Genomic DNA, 16765 nt, shown 5'->3' with positions numbered 1-16765 from the left:
CAGAGGAGAGGACAAAAACCATTTATTGGCAGAGCGCTCAATGTGCAGGAGCCTCAGTTGGTTATAATGAACACACAAGGAATCGCCAATATTTTCAAATTGGACATAATTCTGACCCGAAGCAACTTTATGGCAATGGGGTAAAAAACAACACACAATCATATTGATGCTTGATTAACTTCACCTCCCACACTAATAGGTTGTCGTATGAGGGTAGGGAGACCACAGATTACACCACAGTATCATTTCAGTCCCCCAATGTGGTGCTCAGACGAACTCATTTGCACGAGACAGCACAGTGATATAGATATGTAGATAATTTTTGAAATCTTTGTGTTTTTCTAGAGTTGCTCTGACTGCTACTTCAGCAAGATGATGGATTACAACTGCACATTCGACGTGATGGCCAAAAAAGGAGAGTGGCTTTGTCCCGCAGAAGAAAAATGTGGCAATATGACATCTGACATGAACAGAAGCTCCATCAGTGATGCGTGTCTGCCGGAAGACGAGTATCTGGAAAAATATCTGGGCTCTCGTCGATCATCGGTGTTCTTACCAATCTGCCTCATCTATCTCGCCATCTTCATGACTGGCATCGTAGGAAATGTGCTGACATGCACGGTCATCGCGCGCAACAAGGTCATGTGGACACCGACGAATTACTACTTGTTCAGCTTGGCCGTGTCCGACCTGCTGGTGCTGCTGCTCGGCATGCCACTCGAGTTGTACGAGCTGTGGCAAAACTACCCATTTCTCCTGGGGAAGGCTGGCTGCTATTTCAAAACCTTCGTGTTCGAGATGGTCTGCCTGGCATCCATCCTCAACGTGACGGCGCTAAGCGTGGAGCGATACATTGCCGTGGTGCACCCGCTGCGAGCAAAGTATGTTGTGACGCGCACACACGCCAAGCGGGTGATCCTCACAGTATGGGGCGTGTCGGTGCTGTGCGCACTGCCCAACACAAGCCTGCATGGGATTGTCACCCTCCACAGGAACTTCACCGGCCCCGATGGGAATGTCGACGTCGAAATTCACGACTCTGCAATATGTACACTGGTGAAGCCGCACTGGATGTACAACCTGACCATTCAGGTGACCACCTTTTTGTTTTTCATCCTGCCCATGCTCACAATCAGTGTTTTGTACATGCTCATTGGACTGCAGCTGAGGCGTGAAAAGCTGTGCCAGGCGCTGGAGGCAAACTCCAGCTTTGGACAAGACAGCTTCTGCAACATCCGAACACAGCAGCAGAAGGCACGTCGCCGGCAGGTTACAAAAATGTTATGTAAGTAAAAAATATCTCCAAATCATTTCCAAAAAAGGACAACTCTGACACTTAAAAACTGTTTTACAGTTTCTTATTTTGAATTGAACACACACACACACACACACACACACACACACACACACACACACACACACACACACACACACACCCTAACCCTAACCCACACATTGATCTAAAAACTGCATGTTGGCATGAGAAAGTGTCATAAGTTTGTAGTCAAGATGGCTGCCCTGCCGAAATCGTTCATCGTCTATGCTGCTTTGCAAAACTCAGAGTAAATCCTGGACAGGTCACCAGTCCATCAAAGCACAACAGTGATTTAGTTAGTTACACGAAAAACAAACATTGTTCTTTTGGAAAATCTTAATTTTTTTCCTTGTTTATAGGAAGGGTGTATAGGATGTTTAATTCAGCACATTTTGCATTGATTTAACTGCTTTCAGACGACTCAATCATCAGAATCTCATTGTCAACGAGAGCAAGATTTCTAAAACTCAATATTCAAAAAGGTTATCAGCTGAGACTGTATTGTGTCTCCCGTCCGAATGGCATACTTTTGAATGTGGATAATGAATTAAAAATATCAATGAAAAACCTTGCAAGGCCTCACTGATTTAGATATTACCACACAGTATAAACAGCCAGAGGAATAATAATGTTAATACTTTGGTGTTACTTTGGTGTTACTCATATTCAAGTCTTCTCTTCAAAGAGACTTGCGTCAAGTGAAGTTTTGCCAAAACTAAATCGACTTAGAATTAATTTGACTGCCTCTTCTAAAGTCACAGTCCTCCAGAAGGGTTTTCATCAATATAAACTAAAAGGTCAGGGGCCCAAAAGTCTGGAAGAGCAGAGGGTTCATGTTCTACTAGTCAAGAATCGTTATAACGCTATTTTTGATCATATTTCCAAACATCATTCAAGCAGTTAAAAGACAATTGTGTTTGGTTTTATTCCTATATTTTTTTGAGGAAGGACAGAGTTGTGAATAACGTGTTTTCAAGAAACAGTTTACCGTAACATCACATCTGAAATCATTCATATCACATTAAGAAACCATATGAAATTTGTAACTTTCAAAATATTAGATTTTCATGAGCTTGGTAAATTTGCATTACATTGGTAAATGGTACATTAAAAGGATTGGACAGCAAAAGTTATTGTCCTCGTGGTTGATGTTCTCAGTACAAAATTATAATTTGAACGAACTGAAACCAACTTCAGTGAAATTAATCCCATTCTTCAACTAATATCAACATCATATTGTAGCCATAGTTCATGTAATGCACTCCTGTCTCAAAGCAATTATTCTATTTATGTGACCCATTTCGGAATTTTCTGACTTTATCTCAACTTCTTTTGTTGCTGCTTCCAGTTGATGCCATTAATTTATAAAACAAATGTGTTCAGGAACATATTCTAGAGCATCTTCTTCCATCTAACTGCTGTAACAAAATACCATAATGCATAGTAGCAGGATAGACGTAACTGAGATATAGATAACTTTTACATTTTCATTAATTATTGAAGGAACTGCAATGAGCTATATACGTTTTAAAAAAAAGGAAAATTGTATATGTATTCAGAGTCAATTATTTGATAAAAACATTTCATTAAATCACATCATTGTCACTGACTCAGATTGCCTTAAACGTGCCCAGCGTCCCCATGCTGACATTTAGAGTGATGTCACACATCCATTAATCGCTGATGTAAAGGACAAACACTGTCAAACTGCATCAGAGCAACAATTAAATCATGGCAAAAAAGAGAACAAAATCAATCAGCCACAACAATTCTAAAAAATATATCCATAATTTCTCCTCTCACTTCCTTTCCACTGTCTTCCAGTCGTCCTAGTCGTGGTGTTTGGAATCTGCTGGGCCCCATTTCACACCGACCGCCTCATGTGGAGCTTCATCAGCGACTGGACCGACACCCAACTGGAAGTCTTTGAGTACGTGCACATCATCTCCGGCGTGTTCTTCTACCTCAGCTCAGCGGTCAACCCCATCTTGTACAACCTCATGTCCACGCGCTTTCGGGAGATGTTCAAGGAAGTGATGTGCCATCGGCCGCATCACGTCATTCCCAGAAAACACTCGCTCAGTGTCACCCGGGTGACGCTTCGCAGCACCCTCAGCGATGCGCCGCTCGGCAATGGAGGCGCTGCGGCTGAGTCCAACACAAAAGGTGGAGGCAGGAAAGCGAAAGACGAGAACAGCTATTCACTGAAACTGAAAACTTAAAGGGTGGTTCAAGGCCAGTGTATTGTGTTCAGGGTGGCATGGTGCTATAGGCAGAACTCTCCTTTCTTATCCACTGGATGCTCCACTTCCTGTGGATGTTTTCAACGTGCAGTTTGTACTGATGCATAAGTTGAATGTCCGCATTGGGGGAATGGGAGGTAAAAGGGACACTCTTCAGCTGTCCATGTTTATTGTCTCTTCAACAGTACAAATAATGCTGAAGTCAATAGGAAAAACAAGTCCCAATTCAAGGAGAATGAAGTTAAGACTATAGTTGAAATACCGATATTTGAGGATACTCAGAGTGGTTGAAGACAGTTTATACCTCAGTACAAACTTGGGTTTCACTCATTTTTCTGCAACCTTTTAGGGTTTTGGCATTTACTCCAAATCTGTAGTGGACTTCCTCTACATCTGTATGTTGACGTGTAACAGTAGCTTAAATATACGCAGACAGGCTAGTTCTCAGTGTGAAAATGTATGTATTTTTTTTAAGGACTTCACTAAAAAGCAAGATGATAGATAGAAAAAAAAAAGTGGTGGATATTTTAAAAGAACGGCCTTCTCAAATTTAGTCATGTAATCATGTTAATTTTGTGAAACAGGAAGAAAATGTGTATTTCTTTTATTATAGCTTCTGATATCTATAATATATTATTCTTTCTTTACTGTCATCTCTATAGCATCAAACTAAGGGTATTAATGAGGAACCCAAACATTTATAAAGACAATTACAGCTTTTAAATAATAGTAAATGGTTGCTTAAAGGCTTTCAAAACATGGTTTTACGATAGCAGGTTATATAAATGATTGAGAAAATATTCGCCCATGTTTTAACCTCGCATTGCATTAAATGAAAAATAAGGTTCTACCACTTTTGTGGAAAACCCTTCAGTGACTGTTTTATTCAGTCTTTTCAGTTTGGTGTGAGGACATTTTCAGGAGCTACACTTTGTTTTAATAGAGAGCTTCAGCTGACATTGTGGGGTTTTGTTGGCTTTGAGTCACTTGCATTGCAAACACAAGATCACAGTTTGCTAAAGTAATTTTTTTTTACAAAAGAGCTTCTTGTTAACTTTCTTTTGTTGGTACCAGCAATTGCAAGTCACTTTTATAAAGACATCATATATGTGCACAATGAAATTGCACCCTACTTATTAAACAAGGCTATCCGTTTCCTTTTTTTAACTGCATGCGTACTGTCTGTATTAATGGATTTACTGCATATCTTGTCCCACCCAGTGCCACTGTTTTCGAGCTTGTAAGTCAAAAATGTTTTTGAGGTATGTCTGCACAGTTTGTATTTTTTAAATCTGTCATATGTGACAATGTGAAAAGTCTCCAGATTGTCTACTTCAAAACCATAGAGAGAAAGTATGAAATAGATATCGAAATTTTAGAAAAAAGAAGAATGCACACATTTTTAGAAAGCACTTCAGATAAAAAATACTGAGAGACAGAGATGTTGTGGAAACTTGTAGCCAAGCCAGAAAGAAAATATAAAACAAGGTAATGCAAGGAAAGCATGAATCCTGGTTCCCTCTGCTGGTGTTGCTTTTGTACAGCAACATATTTCCTTTGTCCAAGAAAATTAGAGGAATGTTAAAACAAATAATAATAATAGTAATTTTCTCAGAACCCACATGACTATGATGTAAACAAGTCAGACAATCAGCCAAAAACTACTCCTGTACTTGCAGTTACACAAAACGTGTGGTGTGAATATTTAGGGCTGTTGAAGCTTTGTAGAGGGGAGAACGAAGGTACGTTTTGATGTTTTTATTATTTGTCGCAATCCACTTAATCAGAAAACAAAAGGAACACACTGTAAATACACTATGTATAATGTGAACATGGAGACTACATTGTTCTTTAAATATTCATGTGTGTTTTTAATATTGGCTTAACAAAAACAATGTATGAGCATTGCTCTTTGTATTTAATATTTTTTAGCTTTGTGGGCCTTTATTTTTGTCAGTGTCATTACACAAAGTTCTAACAATGTGACGAGTTGAGATGTTTGAATAAAAACTGTACATTTCTTGAGCTATCCGACATTTCAACATGTAAACCGGGGATAAATGCAAACGTCTACTCAATTCCAGAACCAACAAATTATGTATTCTACTTGAACATTTATCTTTTAATTACTAGTTCACTGTTCGTCAAGATATTTAGTTTTTTTCCAGTTGTTGTTTAAGCTGGGGGGGGGGGGGTTTCTGGTTGGTGCATGTAATAACTGTTTTTTGTGTAAAAAATGTTGTGCAAATAATAAAAATATGATAAGGAAACTGGGAGAAAAGCCATTGGATGTGATACAGGGTAGAAACTAATGACTTTGTCAGAATGAGAAAGTTGTAGTAATAGCTGGGTGCTACTGTTCTTTAAATACTCCTCAAACATGAAGATTATTGGACTTTGGTAAGAAAGAAGAGGATAAAATTATGTAAAGGTAAACTAGTAAATATGTATGTCTGTCGTGGCAAAAAGCCAATGGTCCTGGGGCCGCATCTATAAAACATCGCGAAGTACACCTACTAAAACTGTTTGTGTGCCCAAAACCTAAAATTGAAAGAATTGGAATCAATATAACCCTGCTTACGCACATCTACACACACTTTAATAGATCCCAGTCCACCTGGAAGGTTGTACAGTTCTCCTACCGCCCTCAACACGCCCACTTTCTGCCCTAAATAGTCAATGCAAAGTACATCATGAAGATTTTTGCATCTTTCCCCCTGCTCATCGCCGGCATTTGACACTAATTCCTGACATAAAAGAGGAGGGAAATGAATTATACAGAGAGAAAATAGTCATGAAGGAGGTGGAGGTCAGGAAAATTATATTATTTGGTCACAGTGGTGACTTCACTAATAAAATAAAAACAAATGATCGGCAGCACGTCGTCACCGCTGTAAATAGTGTGAGAGTCACAGTGTGACTGTAGAGGTGGAGGAGAAGGGTCTGATCTGAAGGTGGAGGTGAGAGGAGAGTGACATCATAGGGGGCCAGAGGAGAGTGACATCATGGGGACAGCACCGTAGCACACCCCTGCACATAAAAACAGCCCCATGATACAGATTTGGTGGAGACCACAGTGGACACCGACAAAGTAGTTGTATCTGTATATTAAATGTATGAATTAAATATTTCAACAGGGATTTGTGAAAAAGGCTCAGTGGACTTTGTGTCGTTTCCTCAGTCACTCGAGTTGGAAGCGGTGGGTGACGAGAAGGTCGTCTGTCTGCAGCAGAGCGTGTGGCGATGTCAGCGCATCCACAGTGCAGCATTACACACGGCTGTTACCAAGCTATTTATACAGTATGCTTACTCTGCAATGGGACTGATTGTTGCACACCTTGTCACAATTGATAATCAGTGCCATTCATGGCTCTATCATTACTAATCAATCAGTTCTATCCACCACTCTGTCATTTGACAATGAAAATCTGACGTATGAACATCGTGCTGTCGATTCAGTAGTAATGTCTCACAAAAAAAAAAAAAAAAACTAGAACACTGCAGCTTGGCTGTTTGTGTTTACATGGATCTATAATCCTGATATGTGAAGATATTAAATGTATGAGATGAATCCGGCTTCAGTTCACCACTTCACCGTCAGCGCCACCAGTTTCCGCCATCTCCAAAATGTTTGTACGCAAAGTCCAAAGCTGACATACCAGTACACACATTCTCTTTCAATGTTTATTTTTTAGATCACAAACTTTCCATGGAGAGTGGCGTCGCTACACGTCTTTCAGGACCCGTTTTGTGTGTAAGCAACCCTTATAAATGAGGCCCCTGGTCTGGACTAGATGGTGTCCCTGACCCACAATTAACTCCCAATACCTCTTAAAAAGTCAAACAAAAAGAGGGATTGGCAGAGCTCCATGCAAATTCTTGCACAGACAACAAATCCCGATTCAAAACATGCTTTCTACGCCCTTTTTTCAGTCTGTTGGAACTCCTCCCAACTCCTTACGGTGGAGCAAGCTTTAAGCCCTACCTTGAAATACTGAAATTGTTCTGACTTTCTGTAACTAACCGTGTCAGCTTTCTAGGTTACGAACCTTTCCAGTTACCTCACCTGTTTTTACCCATGTGACATATCTTCTCTGTTTCGCCCTACTGAATCATATCTACATCTGCCAAGGACGTCACAAAATCATCAGCGTACATTTGTTTTTCTATCCGTATATCTGTAAGCAAGATTACATCAAAACTACTGCACAGATTTTGTTGAAAGTTTCAACACAGATAGATGTTGGGCCATGGAGGATTCCATTACATTTTGAAGGTGATCCAGGGTTGGCATCCAGGGTCCTTTGACGGACGTCAGAAATCTCTGATTGCTCTTGTTTCTATTGTATTTGTTGTTGCCATTTATTTCCTGAAGGCCGACTCTTTGAAATGTGACTTCTCTATCTCAGAATTAATGGAGTACTGAACCTCACAGTCAAATGATATTTAGTTTGATTCACTTACTAAACAATGATGCATTCAAATTGTTATTCACACGTATGCAGGATAGAACACTTCTTCAACACAGCGCCTAACAGTATGATTAGACAAGCAGAGATAACAGACGGACAGAAACAAATTGTGTGCCGCTATTAGTGGAAGTAGTCAAAATGTCACGGCTGGGCGCCGCCGCGTGGAGTGTCCTGAACCCAAAAGCAGACCTCAAGCAGAAAGTTGTTTGCAAACAGTTAATGTTTATTGAGGAAACGGGGAAAAGGGAGCTGGAACGGTGACGGGACCCGGGGGAACTCTGGGGGGCCTCTTGGAACCGGGACGGGACCCGGGGGAATCTCTGGGGGGGGCCTCTTGGAACCGGGACGGGACCCGGGGGAATCTCTGGGGGGGGCCTCTTGGAACCGGGACGGGACCCGGGGGAATCTCAGGGGGGGGCCTCTTGGAACCGGGACGGGACCCGGGGGAATCTCAGGGGGGGGGCCTCTTGGAACCGGGACGGGACCCGGGGGAATCTCAGGGGGGGGGCCTCTTGGAGCCGGGACGGGACCCGGGGGAATCTCAGGGGGGGGGCCTCTTGGAGCCGGGACGGGACCCGGGGGAATCTCAGGGGGGCCTCTTGGAGCCGGGACGGGACCCGGGGGGACTTCTTGGAGCCGGGACGGAACCCGGGGGGACTTCTTGGAGCCGGGACGGAACCCGGGGGGACTTCTTGGAGCCGGGACGGAACCCGGGGGGACTTCTTGGAGCCGGGACGGAACCCGGGGGGACTTCTTGGAACTGGCGTCGGAACAGGAACGGGAACGGGAACGGGAACGGGAACGGGAACGGGAACCACCCCGGGGAGGACAACACCGACTCACCTCCACGCGGAGTGAAGACTAGGCAGTCCTCTGGCACCGGACCCTCCTCCCTGCAGGGCTTAAGACTGCTTGACAATCAATTAGCTGATTGCCTGCAGGAGTGCCAGAGAGGATCCGGTGCTGGAACGAGGTCTGTGACTCCTGACACAAAAGATCCACATAAAGAGTCAGCAGATGCACAAACACACACACACAAGGTGAATATATACAATTACACATGTTTGTCATCAAGAAACAAGAGGAACTGAAAAGCGATGCCCCATGCCATTAGAGAAGTACGAGCATAAACTTCTCACTTATCTTTAATTGTATGTAATACAATGTATGTCTTTATTTCTATTTTAATTACTATCTAATCATGTTAGACCATTAAATGCATACAACGTATTCAGACGTCTATTAAATCCTCATCACGTCAACAGGCAACAGTTAGCTGTGATTGGTTACAGTGACCCTGCACATGGTAGCGGTATAGAAGATGGGTGAATGGAAAATGCTATGAATGGTAATTCTCATTAAATCAATTCATAGTTCTTTACAATCTTATTGCAGACTGGACAATTGGTACTGCAATCTTACATTCTGTACCTCCAGTGCTTTAAAAGCGTAGGTCTTTAAAGGTAATCACATTTCTCCCAACCAATGAACTCTAAATTACTAGAGGCAGTGAAGGGTAGGTTTTTTTTTTTTTAACTAGCTCTTCATCTTGACATGTTGGTGAATGAAATGCAATGTTATTTTTGAAGGGAGGCTACCTTATTCTCTCACAACTAGACGATCCCTGCTATAAAGAAATACATTAACTTCAGCTATTTTAACCTTTTGACAGCGGAAGTCGCCGTAGCAGTTTCCACCTTCTCAGTAAATATGGTACGAAAGCTTCACAGTGGAGACACTTGTTGAATACTCGTTGGATAGAATAATGATAACACTGGAATGGATAAAGCGTTCCAAAAAAAATCTCCCCTCACAAATAGCCGTTGGTAATCATGTCACAGCCAACAGTCCCAAGAGGGAGAGATCACGATTGGAGAACAAGGACTTATAAATGCACAGGCACAACTCTCAACAGAGAGTATCAGCAAACTTTGAATGCACACACACACACAATCCTCACTTGGACCCATCTGGAAGAGTGGGAACTCTTGGGTGAATTACTGTGTCGAATAGGAAAAACATTAACACACTGGTGAAACAAATCAAGAGTGTCTTTGTGGCAACATTTTCAACTGATGAATAAATGAGATGATTTGCAGGAATGAAACAGAATGTATAACGAACTTTGGTAATCCAATAATGTGTGGCACTCAGTGTGAATCACACATTATTGTGTGTCATAAAAAGAATCGTTTTTTCAGTCTGACTTCTGACATCGGAATGACAACAAGATTTTAATGTATTAGTGAAGTCGATGATTGCTAGAAGCCACTGAAATCACCTGTACCCAGACTCATGTTTATGTATATATTACCAGCTCAAACAATGGAAGTCATAATAATAGAAATAATTATTTTTTTTTAAGTAATCTTGGCGGCAGTAGCAATACCAGAATAAATATTGTTTGAAAAATTATCTATGCATATTAATTATGATAAATAGTATGAGTGTACTAATGTTTTTAGTGTGTAGTCCAATATGCATATGTGTAATATGCGATTCAAAGGAACTGTAAATCTCTTTGTTTCCACCTTCACCTTATACAGGCGGCTGTCTGAATACAATGGCTCCATCATAAGCCCCGTCTCCACCGCACACAAGTGCCGGGGCGGAGCGGAGCGGTACGGAGCAGTTCGGAAGCACTAACCCCGACCGAAATTTTGGGTCGCGTCCCCACTGCAGAGAGGAGCATGAAAAGTGGGCGGGGCTTATGAGCTCTGCAGAAATGTGACATTATAACAGAAAAGAACGTCGTCAGATGTAGATCTTATGAATCCTCTGTTGTTGTTTAAATTCTCCACTTTGCACTGTTATTTTTTGCAGAGGAAAAAAACAAGTTATTTTTTGCAGCAGCCATTTTTTGCAGTGGAGAGCTGCAGCCGCAACTTCCGTGTTTGCTGTGAGAGAGCGAGTCGCTCGGCCACTTGCCGGCGACTTGCCCAGCACTCGAGCGCTCGGGTGTGGGGCAATTGGCCGGAGCGTTCCCCCCGGTTGGCTGAGGCACAGACACGGGAGTCTGAGCTTTCTGCTCAAACGCAGGAGGTTCTCCACTCCGGCGCTGATCGCGGTCCGGCAGCACAGCGCCGGAACACGGAGGCTCCGAGCTCCGAGCTCCTTTTCATCGCTTCCGCGGTCCGTCCCCGCGATAAAGCGCCACTGACCGCGGCTGAACAGAACGTTGACTGCCTCTGGAAAGCGGAGCTGCCGGAGCGCGGTCAGCGCCGGAGACGAAAGCTCCAGACTCCGGTGTCCTGGACGCGCATCAGCGCCACGGCCAGCGCTATGCTGCAAACAGAAAACTCCAACGCGATGCAAAGTCCCTCCCCCCGGTCTCCCCCCTGCCTCAAGTCCGCTCTTTCACAACAAACACTAAAGTTGAGCAGCAAAGAAAAGAAAATGAAAACAAAAACAACCAGAGCACAGCTGACCACACTGACAGCAGAGGCTTCATCCAGCCAGCACATTAAAATATTGAGGGCGTGTAGTAAATCACTGACCAATCAGCAGACAGCAGCTCAACCTCAGACCCGTTCCATGGTCCCCGGCACCCCAACGGATGGGTAGGGGAATAGCGGTCGCCTTTGGAGCGGTTTAGACTGCGTTCCATGTCGTGACACGCGAACCGGAGCTGTTTAGACCGGTCTAGGCCGGTACTTTTTGTGCGGTGGAGACGGGGCTTTAGAATACGGCCTTCTGTGCCCTGGGTGTTGACTGGAAGGCTCATGTTGCCACACTCTGATGCACACTTGACCCGTCCTGACTAAAGTCGGTCTCCAAAGTGTAGATTGAGCCAATAGAACTGCTGTTCAAGGCAGGCACAATGGTTCTGGTAGATTTCACATGTTAAGATCTAATTCCACCAACACAAAATTGGATCCACTCGTATAATTCTCCACTCGTCTAACAGCGAGATGGCCCTCTCGTCTTTAGCTCTTTAGATGTTGTTAGTTTCATTAATGGCAACTCAACCCTGAAGCAGGTAGCACTAGAATAAAAGGTTACCAGTAATAAACCTGACTGGGCACATCATCTGTGATTTGAACGATCTTAAAATGCCTCACCTGGTTTTTCATATCCACGTAATCTCAATAGGAGCAACGGGTAACTTTGTACCAGGTTATAAAAAACAAAGATGTTATCTTGCAATAACAAGAAAGTTTTTCCAATGTGTTCATGTTCTTCTTGATCTAAAGCTAAAGGGTTTCATTTTGGGGAAATTACCTTCGAATTGCAGACCTTCTTGTCCTGATTTATCATTGTAGGGACATTTATTTTTTTATTTACTTACAAATGTAGCTGTATAAACACTCGTTCATTTTTCTAAATGAAATTAATGCAAGAGTCCAGAATAAGAAAAAACAACAAAAAGCACACATGACAGAACATTTAAAGCCTATCAGTTCTGGAGAGAGTATACAATGACCAGATCATTGAGAGAAGCATAGATATGATATTTCACTTACTGTATGTATAGCACTTTTCAACTGCTTGAACAGTCCCAAAGCATTTTACATCGTTAGTCACATTCACCCATTCACATACAAAAGAATGAATATCTACAAAAGAAGTTCAATAAAAGAATGTTTTCTTTGAAAAAAAAATTCTGATCAGTTCCTGAATCAGGCCTCATCCTCTTTATTATTAACGTGCAACGGATCTTTTTGATATGACACCAGGTAAAATCATAGTTTGTATCGTTAATACGACCCATACGTTGTACAAAATCCTAATGTGGTTGTGAAAATGAGCTGGAAGGATGTTAAGGAAAATAGCACCTTTTGCTTTGTCTGGAAACAGACACATCCATGACATCGGAAATATGAAGATTTGTGTCATTGAGTTGCAAAATACTTCATATTTGTGTTGGTTTCACACTTTTAAATGTATCAATAAACGAAGTGAAGCAAGTGAACCCTGATCGACCCATTGTGTGCCGTGTGTGTTTAGTTTGGCCACAATCTGAGTGTGCAGAGTCTGAGTTCCTTCAACACCAACAGTGTTGATAAAGAACACTAACTAGCTGCCTCTCTGCTTTGGTTTTTCATTGATGCAAGAAGACATTACTCAGTGTCGTGTTGTACCTGCAGAGATCCTCCAGTTATCCAGTGCTGTGCTGTAGAGTTTTTCAATCTTACGACAACCATTCATCATTAAGATAGAACCAGTGACTCATGCGTGTATGAATAATCAAATAGATGCTTTGTACAGGTATGTGGGAAAAAAAACAACATTTTTCTTCCTCTGCTACTCAGCTTTAAAATCACTCTAAAATATCACAATACTTCTTGTGAATGAACTCAGCGACCTCACAGGGATGAAACATTAGTCATTAGAAATAACTTTAGATGAAAACAATAACATGCGATGATGTTAATTAGGGACAGTAGGATGGAGCTGGTCAGCAATCCAAATTTCTCTTTGGTAGGTGAGTCTTGATAAAATATATTATTTTAAGTTAAGCAAAGATGATATTTTGCCAGCAAGACAGCCTTTCCACGGTGCTGCTCTGCAAAAAGGGATGGCCACCAGTCTCTGACTGGAAGTTTTTGTTGTCTTTTGTTTGATTGAGGCATGAGAACCGAGGTGAGGGTCATGTACTGACGAGAGACATGGAAGTGAATGCTAACTACTTAGGGTTTCGATTTAGAGTTCGCCTGTGAACAGAAACGTTTCCACACAAAAACTTGTTTGAACAATTTGAAGAATAAAAAATGAAACACCTGTTTTACACGAGTGTCACTTTTTGCATTTCTTTTTTAATAAAGTAACATAACATAAAGCACAGGAAGCATTTGATATTCATTATTCTACCACATGAGAGCAATGAAACGAGTGTCCAGGCTTTAACTCACATGTTAGTTAAGATGTATATGATTCCCACATGGTTTTATTTTATCTGTGATCTGAGCAGCATGTATTAATTATGTCAAGCCTTCTTGTTCTGCAATAAATGTTGTGCTTCCAAGAGCTTTGTCTAATCTGAGAGCACTCGCTCTCCAAGTAGACACACCAAGTAGACACAATCACTGTAGTGATCCCCAGAACAATTGACTGACTGAAGGCCAACTTCTATATAACTGGGGTATCAGAAACAATATCAAAAACATGACTATTCCCATTCTAGCTATGCCAGGTCTGTATTTTTTTTTTTTTAAGTTAATATCTTGGCTGATTGATTAATATATCTTTTTATTGTTTTGTTTTGTTTTGTCTTGTTATGTTCTGTATATGTTCACTTTTTGGTGTTTTTTTTATGAAATAATAAAAAAAGACACATTTAAATAAACACATAAATAAATAAATAAATAAATAAATAAATAAATAAATAAATAAATAAATAAATAAATAAATAAATAAATAAATAAATAAATAAATAAATAAATAAGTTTGTGGTGAGAAGCGGCTTTTGTTTGTTTGTTTATTCATTGACTCCGCCTCTAGTTTCATCCATCCAGGACAAAATGGCAAATCATCTCAAAACAAATCTTGTGACGGTTTGAGAAATAGTGGCTTATGTTTGAAATATTAACATAATTGCACATACTAGATTCAAACTGACTTGAGACGATGTCACACTGAAGTGTTTTTACTGTAACTTTGCCAGCGCTGCATTGTGTCGGACTCTTGGCTAAGAATGTGACTGAGAAGGAGCACACACTGATATTAGAAGGTGGAGAAGTTGTGCCTGGTGAGTCAGGTTTTTATCGCAAAGGCAGTTTACAAATGAATCCCCCGATTGGAGCCCACAAGATAACAGTTGGACGGCACCTGTTAGAAGAAAGGCTCATTTCGAGGAGGTCGAATTGAACAGTCAGGTATTGGAACAAACAAAGTCTTTAAGATAAAGTTTGGGGACTTTTAGTTGAAGGTCTAATCCAGTGTTTTTCAACCACTGTGCCGTGGCACAATGGTGTTCCGTGGGAAATTATCCAATTTCACATTTTTTCTAAAAAAAACATTTGCTCCCACAGCCACTGTCAGCTGTGAGAGCAGTGTATTCGTGCATAAACACTTTGGCAAGTGCCACGGAAGAATTGCCCTGAAACAAGATTCTACTCTGCCAGCTGAACACCAGCTGCTTTAATTTTTGACATGAACGGAACTTCATAACAGGATCACACTCCACACAACACATTTCTCACTCATGGTTGCACACAAACATCCAACAATCCAAACCAAACCAGAAGAAATAATTAACTATCTGAACCGACGAACAAAAACATGACACAAGCACAAATCAACACACACAACAACCCCAACAAAAACCCTCAATAACCTCTGGCAACACATAACCTGAACTCCCATCATGCCTTGCAGCGACCAACTCCGTGATCGCTACAATACTCTTCACCACTAGATGGCAGCACAGAACTTTGCCGGTGAAATCGAAACTCAACAGACGTCAGTCTGGTTCATCTCCACCACCTGCGGCTGCTCCCATCTTGTATCAAAGTTCTGTGTCAGTGACAGTGATGGAGAAGTTTTTGAAAAGGAAGAATGTTAACCAGGATATCAGCTCTGAGTTCATCCATCAGGTCCAGGTTTCACACTGAGTGAGTAAAAAGACAAAAAAGAAGTTGGGAAAAACTTTTTTCTGTATTTATTTGATTCCTGTTGATAAAGCATTGATGAGAATGACTTTATATTGTTAATAGAGGCTACAGAGTTAAACATTTTAACATTTTCGGGTGGTGGTGTATCTCGAGATTTTTCCAAAGAACAAATTGTGCCTTGGCTCAAAAAAGGTTGAAAAACACTGGCCTAATCCATCGTGACCACTCTAGTGGCTGCAACGCATATTCCTTATAAAAACCCACTGAATTAATTGAATACATTTGTGATTACAAAATAAAAAGTCTTTTGTAACAGACTAACTCTTTGTGACACAGATGTTCAACCAGCTTAACTATTACTTCACACTGAGTGAAGTCTCAAGAAGGCTGCTGTTGCCGCGTGTCTGCAGCACAACTCGGCGTCATTATGTCTTCATTCTTATGCTTGGCACATTTTTTTCCAGCATGTCATGATTGTAAGCCCATATCAGTCACACCAGGCAGCTTCTCATGTGGACTCTTGCAAGGTAATATTGAAGGAGGAAAAAAAAACAACACCATAATGTAACAGCATATAAAATATAGTGTTTATTACACCAAGTAGTTTTATATCAAAATGACAAATACATATTGAAGATGTGTTTCGTTTAACATCATTAACATTTCTACAGTACAAGGAATGTCTACTAGTTGTGCAAAACACAAAACAATGAACATTAAATATGTGCACTCAAAAAATAATGTGACTAATAATATATGTTGGTGGGTGGAAGGGCCTCTGTTCATCAGTCTGACTGCAGATGGGAAGAGAGTGTTTGGTGGCGTGAGGTCCTGGTCTTGATGAGCCTTTGGCCAGAGGAGAGAAGCTGACAGAGTTTGTGTGAGAGATGAGAGGTGAGAGGTGAGAATTGAGAGGTGAGAGGTGAGAGGTGAGAGGTGAGAGGTGAGAGGTGAGAGGTGAGAATTGAGAGGTGAGAGGTGAGAGGTGAGAATTGAGAGGTGAGAGGTGAGAGGTGAGAGGTGAGAATTGAGAGGTGAGAGGTGAGAGGTGAGAGGTGAGAGGTGAGAGGTGAGAGGTGAGAGGTGAGAGGTGAGAGGTGAGAGGTGAGAGGGGCCATCCGGGCTGCTCGTCTCCGGGTCTTAGAGGTGTGCAGCTCCTGGAGAGGTGGGAGCCGATCATCT

General features: G+C 41.6%; 1 protein-coding gene across 1 annotated transcript; it reads left to right on the top strand.

The window, feature by feature from the left end:
- Positions 1 to 372: 372 nt before the first annotated feature.
- nmur1a (neuromedin U receptor 1a) lies at positions 373 to 3537 on the top strand (the record flags this gene model as incomplete). Its single annotated transcript, XM_080505686.1, has 2 exons — positions 373 to 1285; positions 3140 to 3537. 2 exons carry the CDS (start codon positions 373 to 375, stop codon positions 3535 to 3537), a joined length of 1311 nt encoding a protein of 436 aa, XP_080361812.1.
- Between the last annotated feature and the right edge of the window lie 13228 nt (positions 3538 to 16765).

The sequence above is a fragment of the Blennius ocellaris genome, assembly GCF_963422515.1.
Source record: "Blennius ocellaris genome assembly, chromosome: 12".
Taxonomy (NCBI): Eukaryota; Metazoa; Chordata; class Actinopteri; order Blenniiformes; family Blenniidae; genus Blennius; species Blennius ocellaris.
The sequence above is the reverse complement of the archived record's forward strand: the minus strand, read 5'-3'. Positions and strand labels throughout refer to the sequence as shown.